This window comes from Acipenser ruthenus, chromosome 12 (assembly GCF_902713425.1).
Source record: "Acipenser ruthenus chromosome 12, fAciRut3.2 maternal haplotype, whole genome shotgun sequence".
NCBI classification, from domain to species: Eukaryota; Metazoa; Chordata; class Actinopteri; order Acipenseriformes; family Acipenseridae; genus Acipenser; species Acipenser ruthenus.
The window spans coordinates 21,266,604-21,285,923 of NC_081200.1; the positions used below are offsets into that span (position 1 = coordinate 21,266,604).

Consider the following 19,320-nt stretch of genomic DNA (forward strand, 5'->3'; position numbering starts at 1 on the left):
AAACTGAAGCTTGGGAGGAAATTCACCTTTCAGCAGGACAATGATCCCAAGCACAAGGCCAAAGCAACATTGGAGTGGCTCAAGAACAAAAAGGTGAATGTCCTACAGTGGCCCAGTCAAAGTCCTGATCTCAATTCCATTGAGAATCTGTGGCACTATTTGAAAATTGCGGTCCACAAGCGTCGTCCAAACAACCTGAACAACCTTGAGCAAATCTGCCAAGAAGAATGGGCCAAAATCACATATTTACCTCAAAAGACTTAAAGCTGTTATTGCAGCAAAAGGTGGCTCTACCAAATATTAATGTGTTGGGGTTGAATACTTATGCAAGAAAGATATTTCAGTTTTTTATTTTTCTTAAAAATATTTCCCAACATAAAACCAATGTCACCTTACAATAATTGATTTTGAGTTTCAGTGTTTTAAAATAAAATATCAAACAGAACGAAATTTCAATGTACCATTTGTAATTCAGTAATATGAGAGAATTGGTCAGGGGTCTGAATATTTTTGCAAGGCACTGTATATGTGTGTATGTATATGTACATGTGTATATATATACAGTACTGTGCAAAAGTTTTAGGCAGGTGTGAAAAAATGCTGTAAAGTAAGAATGCTTTCAAAAATAGACATGTTAATAGATTATATTTATCAGTTAACTAAATGCAAAGTGAGTGAACAGAAGAAAAATCTAAATCAAATCCATATTTGGTGTGACCACCCTTTGCCTTCAAAACAGCATCAATTCTTCTAGGTACACTTGGACAAAGTCAGGGATTTTGTAGGCATATAGTCAGGTGTATGATTAAACAATTATACCAAACAGGTGCAATATGTAGGTTGAAACACAATCATTAACTGAAACAGAAACAGCTGTGTAGGAGGGATAACACTGGGTGAGGAACAGCCAAACTCAGCTAACAAGGTGAGGTTGCTGAAGACAGATTACTGTCAAAAGTCATACACCATGGCAAGACTGAGCACAGCAACAAGACACAAGGTAGATATACTGCATCAGCAAGGTCTCTCCCAGGCAGAAATTTCAAGGCAGACAGGGGTTTCCAGATGTGCTGTCCAAGCTCTTTTGAAGAAGCACAAAGAAACGGGCAACGTTGAGGACCGTAGACGCAGTGGTCGGCCAAGGAAACTTACTGCAGCAGATGAAAGACACATCATGCTTACTTCCCTTCGCAATCGGAAGATGTCCAGCAGTGCCATCAGCTCAGAATTGGCAGAAAACAGTGGGACCCTGGTACACCCATCTACTGTCCGGAGAAGTCTGGTCAGAAGTGGCCTTCATGGAAGACTTGCGGCCAAAAAGCCATACCTCCGACGTGGAAACAAGGTCAAGTGACTCAACTATGCACGAAAACACAGGAACTGGGGTGCAGAAAAATGGCAGCAGGTGATGTGGACTGATGAGTTAAAATTTGAAATATTTGGCTGTAGCAGAAGGCAGTTTGTTCGCCGAAGGGCTGGAGAGCGGTACACGAATGAGTGTCTGCAGGCAACAGTGAAGCATGGTGGAGGTTCCTTGCAAGTTTGGGGCTGCATTTCTGCAAATGGAGTTGGGGATTTGGTCAGAATTAATGGTCTCCTCAGTGCTGAGAAGTACAGGCAGATACTTATCCATCATGCAATACCATCAGGGAGGCATCTGATTGGCCCCAAATTTATTCTGCAGCATGACAACGACCCCAAACATACAGCGAAAGTCATTAAGAACTACCTTCAGCGTAAAGAAGAACAAGGAGTCCTGGAAGTGATGGTATGGCCCCCACAGAGCCCTGATCTCAACATCATCGAGTCTGTCTGGGATTACATGAAGAGAGAGAAGCAACTGAGGCTGCCTAAATCCACAGAAGAACTGTGGTTAGTTCTCCAAGATGTTTGGGCCAACCTACCTGCCGAGTTCCTTCAAAAACTGTGTGCAAGTGTACCTAGAAGAATTGATGCTATTTTGAAGGCAAAGGGTGGTCACACCAATTATTGATTTGATGTAGATTTTTCTTTTTTCTTCTGTTCACTCACTTTGCATTTTGTTAATTGATAAATATAAACTATTTACATGTCTTTTTGAAAGCATTCTTACTTTACAGCATTTTTTCACACCTGCCTAAAACTTTTTCACAGTACTGTATATATATATATATATATATATATATATATATATATATATATATATATATATATATATATATATATATATATATATATTATATAAGCAAGCTTTCTTTATTGTTGGTCCGGTTTAAAGTTTACACCACCTTCTCTTTGTAGTCAAATGATGAATAGTCGCTTCATAAAAAGACAATGGAAAAGATTTTAGTTAACAGTGGTCAAGTCTTTACACTGGATCAGATGTTTTGTACACCTATATGTGTATATCCAGGTGATTACACAATTATAGAAATTATTGTTTTAAAACATATTTGGCAATATACATCAGCCTGCCCTCAAACAGTCAGGGTGGACATTTTATGCCTGTGTCTAAATTATCTGTCTTAAACTTGTTTAATGAGCACAAACATAATGAAGCTTGTCATTTTATTTATTTTAATAATTGTATTCAGTTTGTAATATCTGGCTTTAAGAGCCCACTGTATCGGTACGGCTCTTTCAACCCAACATGTTGGTTTCAATTTAGTACACTGTGCAGTGTAATAAAAAATGGCATTGTGCTTTGGTTTGTAATCCCTAAGTCTGTATACCCATAAGATTGAAATAATTACTTCAATAATAACTATATCTATGCAGTTTGATTGATTTTAACTATTTTATTTATTTAACCAGGATATTTACCCATTGAGACCAAGGCATCATTTACAAAGGGCTCCTGGAATTTCTTATTTTACTACACACTTTTTATGACGCTATACAAGACAGTTTTTGCACAAATAAGGGGAAGCTTGACACTTAAATTTGCGAATCAACACAAGTGAATTTGCAATACAAATGAGGTTGCGTTGGCTGCGTGTTGCTAGCCGACCTACATGCAAAGTATTGCTGTACTTGAAATAGCTCTACTGAGATAGGAAGTGGTGGGTATGATTTTATAGTTATTGTTTTTCTCTTGAAATTGCTGGAGGTTGTTTGTATATTTTAGTGAATTGCAGAGTGGAACCCTTGGTGTATGAGCTTAATTTGTTCAATTGAACCGTATAAACCTCCACCCAGGTCTAAAGTAGTTTTAATAATTATCTAATTAAATTCTTAGAGACAAGGATATAGTGGAGGTTGGCACTGTAGATTTTTTCATATCTGGAAATGGGCTTATCCATTTGTGCTGAAACTCGGTATTTGTTACTTTGCATAAGTTATGGGAGTGTCATTTTATATACTTTACCATGAAACCTTATTTGCTTACCTAATGCCTTCGAGGTCTTAAATGATACATTATGCGGTACACCAGTATAACAAAAAAAATTCTGCCATTTAATTAATCATTTTTTTATGACTTTGCTTGCTTTAGCTTACATTTGTGTTGCCCTATGACCAGATGTTCAATAGCGTGTTTTTCACTATGTGCACACGCCTCCCATTGTTTAAATTCAGTATCAAAAGTTTCACTATAAAGTACACACAGAAACTCTTTTAACCAGTATAATATATATATATATATATATATATATATATATATCTATATATAACCAATATATATACAGACGTGCTCAAATTTGTTGGTACCCCTCCACAAAAAACGAAGAATGCACAATTTTCTCTGAAATAACTTGAAACTGACAAAAGTAATTGGCATCCACCATTGTTTATTCCATATTTAATAGAAATCAGACTTTGCTTTTGATTTTTTATTCAACATAATATTGTAAATTAAGAAAACAAATGAAAATGGCATGGACAAAAATGATGGGACCGCTAACCTAATATTTTGTTGCACAACCTTTAGAGGCAATCACTGCAATCAAACGTTTTCTGTAGCTCTCAATGAGACTTCTGCACCTGTTAACAGGTAGTTTGGCCCACTCTTCCTGAGCAAACTGCTCCAGCTGTCTCAGGTTTGATGGGTGCCTTCTCCAGACTGCAAGTTTCAGCTCTTTCCATAGATGTTCGATAGGATTCAGATCAGGACTCATAGAAGGCCACTTCAGAATAGTCCAATGTTTTGTTTTTATCCATTCTTGGGTGCTTTTAGCTGTGTGTTTTGGGTCATTATCCTGTTGGAGGACCCATGACCTGCAACTGAGACAGAGCTTTCTGACACTGGGCAGTACGTTTCGCTCCAGAATGCCTTGATAGTCTTGAGATTTCATTGTGCCCTGCACAGATTCAAGGCACCCTGTGCCAGGCGCAGCAAAGCAGCCCCAAAACATAACCGAGCCTCCTCCATGTTTCACTGTAGGTATGGTGTTCTTTTCTTTGAAAGCTTCATTTTTTCGTCTGTGAACATAGAGCTGACGTGACTTGCCAAAAAGCTCCAGTTTTGACTAATCTGTCCAAAGGACATTCTCCCAGAAGGATTGTGGCTTGTCAGTATGCATTTTAGCAAATTCCAGTCTGGCTTTTTTATGTTTTTCTTTCAAAAAGCGACGGATGGTGCGATCAGAAACTGACGTACCTTCACCTTGGAGTTCAGCTTGTATCTCTTTGGCAGTTATCCTTGGTTCTTTTTCTACCATTTGCACTATCCTTCTGTTCAATCAGGGGTTGATTTTCCTCTTGCGGCCGCGCCCAGGGAGGTTGGCTACAGTTCCATGGACCTTAAACTTCTTAATAATATTTGCAACTGTTGTCACAGGAACATCAAGCTGCTTGGAGATGGTCTTGTAGCCTTTACCATGCTTGTCTATTATTTTCTTTCTGATCTCCTCAGACAACTCTCTCCTTTGCTTTCTCTGGTCCATGTTCAGTGTGGTGCACACAGTGATACCAAACAGCACAGTGACTACTTTTCTTCATTTAAATAGGCTGAATGACTGATTACAAGATTGGAGACATGTGTGATACTAATTAAAGAAACTAATTAGTTTGAAATATCACTATAATCCAATTATTTATTATCTTTTCTAAGGGGTACCAACAAATGTGTCCAGGCCATTTTAGAATATCTTTGTAGAATAAGCAATAATTCATCTCTTTTCACAGTTTCTTTGCTTTATTCTATGACATACCAAAGGCATGCAGGTATACATGATAAAATAGCTTTTAATTTTATCACTTTTCAGGAGGAATGAAGCATTATTTCAGTGAGCTGTAAGGGTACCAACAAATTTGAGCACATCTGTATATATCTATATCTATCTATATATAACTGTTCTGTTTAAAAATGAAAGTGAAAGAAAATAATGATCTTGAATTGTTTTAATTTTAAGTGTCTCCAACCCTCTGTCCTGAGTCCACTTGATTTCCAGCTGTGTCCTCTGGTCCTGTTTTTTTGTACTACGTTTTAAAGTATTGGTTTGGGTTAACTATATCAACTCCTTTTAAAATGTGAGACTTCTATCATGTCCCCCTAATTCTTCTTTGTGCTAGGCTAAATAGGTTCAGTTATTTCATCTTCATAGCTCGTTTCTTTTAAGCCCTTTGATTTAGTGTGGTTGTTCTTTGTTGGACTCTCAATGACAGATCTGTTTCTAGCTGACTGATGTACTATGCCTTTTCACCCTGCAGATCCCCAAACAGCAGCCCATCACTCTGTTTACAGGAGTGGAAGACACCAAACACTATGACGAGGCCAGGAAATGCGTGGAGGAGCTCGCTCTCTACCTCAAACCCCTCAGCAGCACGAGAGGTAAGCCAGACTTGCCCATGTCTCAATATACAGTGCCCTCCATAAGTATTGGGACAGTGAAGTCAAAATTGCTATTTTTGCTGTACACTCAAGCAATATGAAAATACGAGTAAAAGATTAATATGAGGTAAAAGTACAGAATGTCACATTTTATTTCTGGTGGTTTCAAGACATACATGTTTTACCAACTAAGAATAACAGCACTTTTAGAGTTCCATCCCCCCATTTTATGTGAGCATAAGTATTGGGACAATTCAACTTAAAGCAAATATAAGAAGTATACAAGCTAGTATTTAGTTGCAAATTCCTTCCATGCAATAACATCAGTGAGTCTGCGACCCATTGACATCACCAAATTCTTGGTATCGTCCTTTGAGATGCTTTGCCAAGCCTTTACTGCAGCCATTTTCAGCTGTTGCTTGTTTTGGGGAGTTTCTGACTTCAGTCTCCTCTTCAGCAAGTGAAATGCATGTTCAATCGGGTTTAAATCAGGAGATTGACTTGGCCAGTCTAAAACTTTCCACTTTTTTCCCCTGATGAACTCCTTGGTTGCGTTGGCAGTGTGTTTTGGGTCATTGTCCTGTTGCATTGTGAAGTGCCGCCCAATGAGTCTGGTGGCATTTTCTTGTACATTGGTAGCCAAGATGCTTCTGTACACTTCTGAAGTCATTCTGCTGCTGCCATCATTCATTACATCATCAATAAAGATGAGTGAGCCCATTCCAGAGGCAGCCATGCATGCCCATGCCATGATACTACCTTCACCATGTGTGACAGGATGGACCGAGGTTAGAGACTCAGAGACAGTATAAAGTTCAAAATAAAGATTTTTAAAAAACAAAAATACAAAATAAACCAGCACAAGGGCCAAACAAAAAGATTTCAAACACAAAATACCAACACAAATCAAAAACTTACAAAATAAAGTTTCCAGGCTGGGCGTTGCCTTCACTGGAACAGAAAAACAGCACATATACAAACACACTCTTGCTTCTAGAACTCTCTTCTCAACTCTCTCTTAGCCAGGGCCTCTCCCCTGGCTTTTATCCCCTGTGGCTGGAGCCCAATTATTCAATAATTGCTGATTAGTCAATTAGGGCTCCAGCCACATTCTCACATGTTTTCCTGGCAGGGAGGAATTTTAACCCCCTCCCTGCCAGTCCCACCATGATCATAAAGACGGGGCAGTACCCTGTCACACCATGCTTCACAGATGAGATGGTATGCTTTGGATCATCTGCAGTTCCTTTTTTTCTCCACACTTTTGCCTTCCCATCATCTTGATAAAGGTTCATCTTCGTCTCATCTGTCCATAAAACTCTGTTCCAAAACTCTACTGGCTCATCTCTACTTTTTAGCAAATTCTAATCTGGCCTTTCTGTTTTTGGTGCTGATCAGAGGTTTGCATCTTGCAATGCAGCCTTTGTAATTCTGCTGCCGAAGTCTTCTGCGAGCAGTAGATTGTGACACTTTCACCCCAGCATTCTGGAGGTTGTTGGTGATTTTACTGACATTTTAGGGTTGTTTTTCACAGCTCTAGTCATCAACTGCTGTTGTTTTCCTTGGCCGACCTGGTCGTTGCCGATTGCTGAATACACCAGTGGTTTCTTTCTTTTTCAGGACATTCCAAATTGTTGATTTGGCTATGCCCAACTTTTGTTCTATGGTTCTAATTGAGTTCCAAATTGCTTGCTTTTCTTTCATAGACAGCTCCCTAGTCTTCATGTGGGATTATGCCTACTGACACCAAACACAGACTCCAAAGGCAAAAGTAAAGGATAGAACTGAGACTACACATTATTATTTATTTACTTCTTAGCAGACACCCTTATCCAGGGTGACTTACAGTTGTTTTGTTGTTATTTTTACATACAAGTACCCATTTATAAGTTGGGTTTTTACTGGAACAGTCTAGGCAAAGTACCTTGCTCAAGGGTACAGCAGCAGTGTCCCCCACCTGGGATTGAACCCAGGACCCTCTGGTCAGGAGTCCAGAGCCCTAACCTCTACTCCACACTGCTGCCCTACACTCCTACACTACACATTCACAGCTCTTTTATGTGTGAACAATCAATGGAACAGGAAACACCTGATCAATTAGAAACACCTGTGAGCCAAATGTCCCAATACTTATGCTCATGGGAGGATGGAACACTGAAAGTGCTGTTATTCTTAGTTGGTAAAACATATATGTGTAGAAACAGCCAGAAATAAAAGGTGACAATCTGTGCTTTTGCTTCATATTCATCTTTTAATCGTATTTTCATATTGCTTGAGTGTACAGCAATAGCAAATAGCAATTTTGACTTCACTGTCCCAATACTTATGGAGGGCACTGTTCTGTACACTTTTCTGTGACCACGAGGACTGTAATCATTGTACTGTGAAACCTCACTATGGCCAGTCAAGAGACCAACAAAATGTGGTTTTAATATTTTTTAGTTCTTTCCTGCAAACTGTTATAATTTATGGTTTGTTTCAAATATTTAAATGTGCAAATGAGTTACATCTTGTTGCATCCAAGTTTTCAGACGGTAGTTTAACAGCATGTCAGTGTTATTAGAGAGGTAACAGGTACGTATAGTCTGCTGAAGGTGGCCTTAATGCTAAAGGTGGCTTTATATTTCTATCAGTGAGAGTAAATCGGGACTAAAAAATGGCATTTAAACTACGGTGGCTTTAGAGTAAGTAGTGGGGTTTCGAAAAATATAGCATAACACGTCCCCACGTGTTGCTACAATTGTTTAAATAATGTTACCTGTAATTTATTTTCATTAACATCCTGACAACTTTTTACACATAATTTCAACTCTGTTTCAAAGCTCTTTTCAAAATATCCGCTGTAGTGCACTGAATGTATAAAGATTATTGCCCACATTGTCAAACAGGTAACACGGCAATAACGATCTATGATGTGGTACGGAACAGAAAGGCCTGAGCACTTGTCATGGGTTTTATTTTTATTCATTTTTTTCGCTCTTCCTACAGTGATTTAGAGGACAGATCTCAAGCCCCAATGCACTACAGCAGCCATTTTGAAGAGATCTTTGAAGCAAATTTTAAAGTGTAAAAAGCTGTCAGGATGTTAACAATGATAAGAAAAATTCCAGTTACATTATTTCAACAGTTGTAACAACATGTGGGGGTATAACACTATTTTTTTTCGGAACCCCGCTACTTACTCTTTAAAGCACCTTGTAATAAGACATTAGGACCAGGTTGAAGGCTGTTTAAATGCCTTGTGTCAATTGGAGGTTTAATTTTTCGCAGCTAAAACCCAACCCACAAGTAGTTTGAGTCAAATTTATCTTAAAAATGCCAACTAAGGTTTTTTCCCCCTCCTCCATTTCTTTTTTGTAATTATTTTGGTAATTTGTTTTAAATACTTTGAGGATATATATTTTGTAAGAGTATTATTTATTTATTTATTTATTTATTTATTTATTTATTTATTTCTTAGCAGACACCCTTATCCAGGGAACCTTACAGTTGTTACAAAATATCACAATACAAAGCATCACATTGCAAAATATCACATTACACAATATCACATTACAGATAACAGCAGTTATAAAGTACAGTAAAATCAGTAGAAAGAAAGACCAAATTCAAATAAGAGCAAAATAAAGAATACAGTAAATAATTATATTTGAGAGAATTCGATTAAGAGCAGTCAACTTATAGTAAAAAATGTTTGCTTATAAAGCCGTGTCCACACCTGAGTGATCAGTTGCGCAACTTGGTTTTGTGCAACTGAATTGCTTATATGTGGACGTTTCTGCCAGCAGTTGCGCAACTGGTTGCTTACATTAGAGGCAAGCTCTAGTTTCAAGCAATGTGCTGAAAGATTATCTAGTGACGTTTTTTTTATCACATGCACAGTTGCGAAATAAAATTGGTTGTTACAATCTCCTAACTATTGACTTTCCTGTGGTGAAGAGGAGGTACATTTAAAAAGATGCCAACTATTTAAAAAGATAACAATTGCGTCCTCAGCCAAGGTCTTGTCCAGCACTTACGTGGCTTCGCTTCTGCTTTTAATATCGCATTTAAAATAACTACAGATGAGACGACTATAACAGCCAGTTAGTTATTCATCGGTAATTAGTGAAGCCATCGTTTATTAAAGGTAATGACAGATGAATGAAAGCACCAACAGCACCAGCAGGGTCAGCGTAATCGCTAGAAAAAACACTAACCACACTTCTAAACGCAGGAAACTTGTTGCTCAACTAGTGGTTCAGGTGTGGACAAAGCAGTTGCAGGCAATTAAGTTGTGCAATTTCGGGAGCGATTTGGTTGCGCAACTGATCGCTCAGGTGTGGACTCGGCTTAAGAATAAATTCCATTAAGAGCACCTAGCAAGTACTATAAATGGAGAAGAATGATTTCAATTAAGTGCAATTACAGAACATGTGAATACAGATACCTTTAACACTAGAACCGCTGGGTTTATGCTACTACCTAGAACCTCTGGCAGCAGTCATTTTGACAGGTACATTTTAAACATTATTAAAATGAAAGACAAATTATCAGATACAACTCAAAAGATGTATTCATGAACATCGTATCTAACATTTGCATAGCAGAAACACTGTATTTAAATGAAAAAATTACATAAGGCTACATTTTCAAAATTAACACATATAACGCATGACTTCAAAAAATTAAAAACTATAGAATAAACATTTGAAAAGAAAATATTGTGTAAACAGCTGTAAAGTGGTATATGTACATACACAATTGTAAAAACAAAGTCATTATTTATAAAAAATAACAAAGTAACTCAATTCTCATTGTGTAATGTGAATGCTCATTCAGGAAAACATACTTCAAAGTAGCCCTCATATTAGCACAATCCACACAGATGTAACGCTTATCAACTTGTCGTGTGCATTTACCATATACTGCTGTTTCACACTGGGCACAGATATTAGAAGTTTTATTTTTATTACCTGCCATTGTTTTCTGTTGCGTGTGTCACTTGATGCGCACTGTATCCAGGTTGAGCTGCGTTTCCCTGACGCTTTGCAGTTTTCTGATCGAAATGTTTCTGCCAAAGCTCTGTGGCTAGCATCAAGATGAAATCTCTCCTACTGATATTTTCCCTGGTGCATTCCTTGTACAAAACTAAGGAATTGATGGCTGCCATGTCCAGTACATTGTAAAATACAGCAACTGGACACCGGTGATGGCTTTCAGTTTTTGCACAGATGGTGGAAACTCTTCTTGCTTTGTTTACTGCAGACTATATATGCTCTCATAGACAGCCAGACGGCAGTTCTCCAAGGAATTGATAGGATTACAATAGATATTAGGATAACACGTATCTAGACTTAAAGAGCAATATTCTATTCAAATTAGGGGTGTCACGGTGACGGTATACCACGATATTAACTCACCATGGTATTAATCTTGTTTAATACTGTTTTAGGCAGGGATTTCCGCATTGTGTATTACACAGATAGTGAAGGTTAGGTGGTACAGTATTAACAAGATGCAATGCGTGATGCTGCTGTCACTGAATAAAAAAATGACGTTCATCATAAACTCGTGTCTAATTTATGTAGATTACATTCCAAAGTATTGTAATCTGTTTTGAATATATATTTTAGTAACATCCCTCTAGCATGTTTAGGCTTGTTGCAAAAGGGTTTTTTTTTTTTCTTCTCCTGATGCTACCAAGGTGTAATTACCCCTCGCATTGCACTGCTAGATGGCTTGACTAGTAATGAGGGAAAGAAACAATTAACATAATTTATACACATTTATTTATTTGAAAAAATACAACTGTTTAAATAAATCATTTTTTGAATTATACTTCGTGGCTTTGGCTGGCATCAGAAATGATTTTAAGTAGTCTGCAGCATCTCGACTCCACCAGATGTGTTGTGCTCTGTTACGCAGTGTTTTAACTTAACTTGTATTATGGATTTACACTGCTGTAAAACCACTGCATCATTGTACAGGTTTGGATAAAATGTGTCATTAAGCAAACTGTATAATATCCATGGGATAGTTTAAACTGGGTCTAAAAATAAATTTAAAAGATGTACAATTAGCCCTTAATTTAGTCGCTACTGCTTGGACGATTATAAAAAAAAAAAAAAAAAAAAATACAGAGGCAGCTGTAAACAATAAAGAAAAACCTTTTGAAGCTTGTGACGGAACCGGGTCGCTGGTTCCTGCTCAAGTGTGTGCCTGTAGAAATTCAGCTGCAACGCGCAGTTGGAGACGCGTTGCTAAGCAACCAGTTGAGTGGCAGGCTAGTCCTGAGCTAAAGTGATCGGGAGGTCTGGATTGGCTGGGGGGCGTGCCTGGGGATGCCGCGCAGAGCTCAAAAAGCGGCTGCTCTACAGCTCGGGGCTGCTGCAAGGCCATTGCTGTGTAGACGGGCGCTGAGTGAGAGAGTGTTTACATCCAGGAGGGAAGCGTCCGCTCTGCGGGAACGACTACTACGGAGCCCTTTAACTGCAAGACGGGGCCTGTGAAGGCGATTGCCCAGCCAGGACCGTTGGAATGGCCCGGAGTCGCTGGGAGGCCAGGACGTCAGAAATAACACAACAGAAGTAGGTCAGCTTAGGGGAGGTGGATCCCAAAACAGTATAAAGAGGGTTACCGTAGAGTAGTAGGTTCCTGGAGCGGGACGTTCCTTTTAGTGGGACTAGCGCTCGTCATTTTGTGTGGCAAACTTTTATTTTTAGCTTTTTTTTTGTTTTTATTGCGTTATTAAATGTGACACTAGGTCTACCATCGCTGGTACCCTAGTGTCAGCTCTGTGTTAAAATTAAATCTGCGCGCCTGAGCGGTGTATCATCACCAATGCTCTGTGTCTGTCAGTATTTTCCAGTGACTACCCACACATGTAACACTTCACCCTGTTACAAAGCTAAATTACTAAATGTTTGAAATTTGAATCAAATATACATTTTTTGACTTAACAGCTAATATTTTTCTTTTCCTCACCAATAGTTTACTAAACTCAGCAATTTTTGCTGCGATTTATACATTGTGGAAGCATGCGCGCCTCCGTACTGTAGATAGGAAACGTAATGCACATGGAAAAGCAGGTCTTTTTTCTGCAGTGTAAACGCACACTGCAGACTCTCAGCTGTCTTAAAAACGGCCAACTAAAGACGTGGCTCAGCACCAGCTTAGGTCCATCCGAAAGGCAGTGTAAACTCACCCGACTTCAGGACGGCTCACGCACGACGTGAGTGCCGCTCGGCTCCTCCCCCACGGAATCTAAACAGGAAGAAGCTGCAGTGCCGTTGCAGCGTCACAAAAAGAGAACGACGACGTGAGACACAAGCCTCCTGAATATCAAATAAATAATTTTATACAAAAACTATCCTGGATTGTGTTTTTCCAAGTTATTTTATTGTAAACAACTTAGTTATTGTTTTTTTCATACAGACTTTAACACACCGTCTTTTTGATGTTTGTTTTTTTATTATTTAAATAAATATTTTGATTGTACCAATGTGGCATAAAAACATGGAATAGTGTTTTTTTTTTGTTTTGTTTTATTTTAACGAATGTTTGTTTCTGACAACCGTGGCGTGAGCTGGGGAGAGCAAGAAAGCAGAGCTGTCATAGCGTTGTGGGGCAAAACTCAAATCCAGAGTGCACCAAACGGAAACACAAAATAAATACATATACCGAGAAATAGCGGCAGGTCTGGGGAAAGATCTGTGCAACCCCCTCTGCACTTTTTGATTATAGTTGATCCTGTTACACAATTGCGTTGTTAGGTTCTAAGTTTCAAATAAAGATTGTTTTAATAATTTGCGGTCCGTGTCATTTCGTTTTTTAAAAAAGGAACAAAATGTTTTGAAAAGCTATTTATTATTATTATTATTGTTATTATTATTATTAGTAGTAGTAGTAGTATTTATTCATTTGCAGTAGTAGTAGTAACAAGGCTAATTTGAAAAAAAAAAAAATAACTGCAATTGTATACAGTAAATGTTTTTTTCTCTGGTATTCCTGTGGCTGCTTAACCTATTTTAACTAAAAATAAAGGACTTATGCGTCATACAATTATGTATACACGGTGAGATAATATTGGTGAAGAAACAGAATAGAGTTCTTTTGAAAACAAAATGGTCTTTATTATTACAGTAATAAACAGCAAATTTACTTGCCTTACTCAAGGTGAAATCCTTCACATAACAAATGGGTCAGGAACCGCTATGTTGTGTCAAACACTGTCTAAACGAATAACCATTTTTCTCGTACACTGCAAGATAAGTATATGTTTAAGATGAGTCCCCACAATATGAACATGACACTGTGTTGTCTGTTTGTAATACCACTCTGCCTCTTCCGCCTTTGTGGTTTTGGGAGGGGAAAACTCGTCACCCCTTCAGCACGTATTGTAGTTTATATGGCATGTGTGAGCATTCTGACCTAAGCCGGCTCAGGGCACAACCGTAGTGTAAACGCTACGTGAAAACTGAAAGAATCCCCACATAAGTTGGACCTGAGTCGGCTTAGGTCCGAGGTGGCAGTGTAAACGCTGCATAAATATCAGTGTGGACATTTCTGGGTTCAAAAATAATGCAGACGTCTTGGTTATCGAGGATTGCTTTCCAGTGTGCCGAACCTGCAAGAAAAAAATGGAAATACATCCAGTATGTTTGTCCACCGCCGTGATCATCATCCCGCTCTGTACAGAGAGACAGTGGGAACTGCATCTTCTAATGGAAGTGAAAGTCTACCAAGATATATATATATATTTTTGTATTTTAAAGCTTTCTGTGGCTTTGCAAAGCAACCTGTCAGATAGCTAGTACTACAAAAGATTAGGATTGTACAATACTGGATACTTCAGTAGCATAAACATAAAAATATAATTGTGGGTATATTTCTTAAACAATTAACCCTTTGCGGTCCTATGTCGGACCAGATCCGACATTACAATTTTCCCTGTCCAACATCATCAAAAAGACGTAAAAAACAGATCTCTAATTGTTTTTTCTCTTGAAAAAGCTGAGAAAACCATTCAATGGCTGAGTTTGACCGATAGGAGCCGAGAGAAGCCGGAAAAAAAGGGGGTGGATCTGAGCAATACATATAGCCCCGGCACCCCCAGAGATAACACGGACATAAACAAACAAGATAGCTGCTTCTGCATCCAGCTCTCAAAGAATATCACAGGCATTTGCAGAGCTTTTTTAGATGCTATAGTAATAAAATAATGACTTGGATTGCATTATTGAGGAGTTTGGTGATAAAACAAGTGATCAGGAGATGCAGTACTGAGTGTCCTGTTGATATGCAGTGCCTTTTAAACATATTTTACTGTGAAAAATAAATTGGACCTGACGCGCCTGAGATGTGCTGAATAAATGGACCGCAAAGGGTTAAACAGACCCAAACTGATGATTGTGTTTCTTATTTTTGGATGACTAATATCATTAGAATGGCTTGCTTTTATTTTTGAGGCAGGTCTGATTTCCATAAAAGGAGTTTGTCTTTATAGACAGATTCATTTTTTAAGAACACGAAGGGCCCCATTTTGAAAGGAGTGCAAAGTTTGCCCTCCTTTTTCTGAAAAAATTAAAACCTTGTTAAGATTGTAAAACGAGTAAGAAACAACTCAAAAGAATAATTAATTGCTTCAACTTGCAGCAAATGTGTTTCTTGATAGTCTCATAATACTGATGTTTTTTCCTTTCAGAAAAAATGGGGTAAAACTTTGCAATTACTTCAAAATTGGACGTTGTGGCAGGGTGCCCCGCCCCTGTGCATATTTTTGTGTTTGTTGTTGTATGTAATGTGTTACTGTTGGGGTATATACAGTATATATATATTGGTGCATAGGATATAAATTGGGCTATGTAGCACAAATGTTGTAATATGTATTTAGGCACGAGGATTGCACATTCACTTCACGTGCAGATAAAAGGTGTATTAGTATGTGAGCATGGGGAGTGCACAGATTAGTTCACATGCTGGAATTCAATTGAATGATTAATTAGTACTTGAATCCTGGCACAACTGTATATATAGATGCACGTTTCACTCACTCGGGGGTTGGGTGTTCAGGGCGAAAGAACGGGAGAGAGAAGGAGAGTAAAATAATATATAAATAACAATTGCTACGTGTGTTGGGAGTGGAAACAGCACTGTACTTGTTCTGTATCTGTTTGTTTGTTTCGTCCACTGCTTTGTCTGTCTGTGTTTGACCAACGTGCCGTTTGTTTTGTGCAAGTGTTTAGTGTTTTGTTTAACCCTTTGCGGTCCTATGTCGGACCTGGTCCGACATCGTAGTTTTCCCTTTCCGTTCCAATGTCAGACCCTGTCCGACATCATCAAAAAGATGCAAAAAAACAGGTCTCTAGTCGTTTTCTCTCCGCAAAAAGCCGAGAAAACCATTCAATGGTCGAGTGAGACCGATAGGAGCCGAGAGAAGCCAAAAAAAAAGGGGCGTATCTCATGAATACTGATAGACTCGACACCACATAGATAACATGGACATAAACAAACAAGATAGCTGCTTCCGCATCCAGCGCTCAAAGAGCATCACAGACATTTGCAGAGCTTTTTTTTAGATGTTATAGTAATAAAATGACGACTTGGATCACATTATTGAGGAGTTTGGTGATAAAACGAGTGATCAGGAGATGATTTATCGGTATGTACTACTATTACGAGGTATGTAAAAAATATAGCGAACAAGGGGTGGGGCGGGGCTGGAGATGCAGTACTGAGTGTCCTGTTGATATGCAGTGCCTTTTAAACCTGTTTTACTGTGAAAAAAATACTTTTAAATAGCGTGTTTAAAATAAACTGCGCGTGTGAAAATAAATTGGACCTGACGCGCTGAATAAATGGACCGCAAAGGGTTAAACCTTTTATTTTGTTCATTTAATAAAAGCGCCGCAGCGCATTCATTAGCACAGTCTGTTGTGGATTCCTTTCATTTCACTCACAGTGCTGTGTGTTCTTCCGGGTCTGATGTCACTGCTCAGGCCAACTTGCCAGTGACATGTATTATCGCGATACTCAATATATCGCGATAATTTCTGGACTAATATCGTGATAATGAAAAAGTTAATATTGTGACATCCCTAATTCAAATACATACTGCTGTAAACTCGGTGGAGGTAGAGATAACAAACTGGCTTGTATACATATAACAAATATCATATTGTAGGTTATATTAACAATAAAAGCATGTATTGTAATAAGCCGTCAAAATGACTGCTTTTGGTGGTTCTAGGTAGAAGTGCTTATAACTTTTTTTATTTTTTTATTTTTCCGATTCTAATACATGTATTTAGGAAAAGTCAAGAACTGACAACCGCGGCTCTAACACACGCAGAGTAATTTAAAGTTTAAAAGTGAAAATCGTCAAAATGACTGCCTTTGGGTGTTCTAGTGGTAAGAGTAAAAGTACAAAATACAGAAAATAGTTATAATTAAGAGCAGTAGTAGAATACAGCAAAATATGTAACAGTTCAGTGCAAGTACAAGATGATGCAAGTACTGGTACAGTTGGGTTACATATAGTCTTTATAGTTGAGAGTTAAGATTTATAGATGCTGTCTGAACAGGTGTGTCTTGAGGAGGAGCCAGAAGGTGGTCAGGGACTAAGCAGTCCTGATATACGTGGATAGGTATAGGGGGGAGGGGGGGAGTTACAGCTAATCTGCCGGTGGTGGAGGAGCAGGGGGGGTATAGGGAGAAATAATAGTCTGAAGATAGGAGGGAGCAGAAAGATAGTCAGAGATAGGCGAGTACAAGAGTTTTGAATTGGATGCGAGCGCCGATAGGGTGCCATTGGAGGGACCAAAGCATCAGTGTAGCGTGGGAGAAACGAGGAAGGGAAAAGGCAAGGCGAGCAGCAGAGTTTTGGATGAGCTGGAATGGCTAGCAAGAGGCAGGGAGGCCGGCCAGGAGGGAGTTGCAGTAGTCAAGGCGGGACAGTACCTGGGCCTCAACTAGGAGCTGCGTGTAGTTGGTTAGGAAGGGGCACATTCTGCATATGTTGGTGAGAAAGAAGCGACAAGAGCATGCCAGAGTAGAGATGTCCTGAGAGTAAGAGAGGGAGGGGTCGAAGGTGACACTGAGGTTCTTGGTGGATGAGGAGGGAGAGAGGACGTTCAATGTTAAGCCATTGGCACCATTGCAGAAACAGCTTTTAGGGAAAGTGAACAAATATCCTGCCTAGTTATTTTGCATTGTTTAAATGCATAACATTTAGGCAACTACTGAAATTAGGGGATGCCTTGTTAGTTCAAATATTTTGCTTATTTTGAAGAGGGTATGATTATCTGTTCTTGTTTTGTTCAAGTCTACATAGATTCCGTTCCTTGAACCTGTCTTGGTAGCTCATTCCTTCAAGCAGTGGGACTAGTCTTGTTGCTCTGTTGGTAATTGAACACAGTATTTTACCGATTGCTGTTTGTCAGGTGTTGGTTTGAACAGCACTACTCAGAGCGCTCTCAGCCGGCCCATGCAGAGGAAGCTGGTGACGCTGGTTCACTGTCAGCTGGTGGAGGAGGAGGGGCGAATCAGGGCCATGCGAGCTGCCCGTTCCCTGGGCGAGAGGACAGTCACGGAGCTCATCCTCCAACACCAGAACCCACAGCAGCTCTCCTCCAACCTGTGGGCAGCTGTCCGAGCCAGGGGCTGCCAGTTCCTCGGGCCAGGTAAGGGAACTGCATTCATATCTCCATTGTACCAAAGAATGGACCCTTTATAAACCATGTTGGCATTAGATTGCTTGGCTTAGGGTAACATTAAAAGGGGGGCTTATCTGTTCAAAAAAAAAAAAAAAACTGGTTTACACTATTTCAGTATTTAAACCTTTCGAGTTATGTAATTCAAAAAGGAACGCCTTTATTGAGTATGCATGTGAACATGACAAACATATTTTGGTAAATGGGACTTTAGGTTAGTTAGGACTGAAAGGGTTAAACAGTGGTGGTATTTAGGTCAGCCACTGTTCTATTGAATAGATCAATTTGTGGGGAACAATTTGTGGGGGGTGGGGTGGGGTGGGACTCTCAGTTAAATATGTTGCTCCCTATGGGAAAAATGTTATGTTTCAGTGAGCTCATGTTCTGTGCCAGTACCAAAATTCAGCACATTGTCAAAAGACACTATAATAGCCCTATCAATTTGAATTCATCAGTTTCCCTTAAAAATACAATACATGTGTATATTTTTTCAAAATGAAACAATTTGGACATACACTTCTTGTTTTGAACATGCTGTAGCAGTGGGAAGCTAATTTAATACAGCACAATGATATGGTGTTCAACTAGTTCTAATTAAGAGCCAAGTCTCTATAGACTTGTGCACAGGTATCTGTCTGGCTTCATTACACATTAAGGGACATTGAAGTCAAAATGTTTGTCATTGAGTTTCTTTTTAGTATTTCAAAAGGTTAGGTAATACATTTACACTGATGATAAGTATTGAGTTTGTTCTGAACCACAGTGTTTGATAACTATTTAATGCTGAGCTTCTCAAAACTTAAAGCTCAGCATCAGTCTACCAAGCTATTTCTACCATTTGAAAAAGGCAGAAGCCAAAATGTTGTAGCTAATTATTAA

At 38.9% G+C, this 19,320-nt stretch overlaps 1 protein-coding gene across 5 annotated transcripts in view; it reads left to right on the forward strand.

Moving 5' to 3' along the window:
- LOC117417086 (roquin-1-like) overlaps window positions 1-19,320 on the forward strand; it is a 130,111-nt gene that overhangs the window by 38,889 nt on the left and 71,902 nt on the right. For all 5 annotated transcript variants that reach the window (XM_059034680.1, XM_059034681.1, XM_034028826.3 and 2 more), the window contains exons 3-4: window positions 5,629-5,749; window positions 18,172-18,411. In XM_059034680.1, the coding sequence (XP_058890663.1) occupies window positions 5,629-5,749; window positions 18,172-18,411 (361 nt within the window). The remainder of the gene's footprint in view (window positions 1-5,628; window positions 5,750-18,171; window positions 18,412-19,320) is intronic.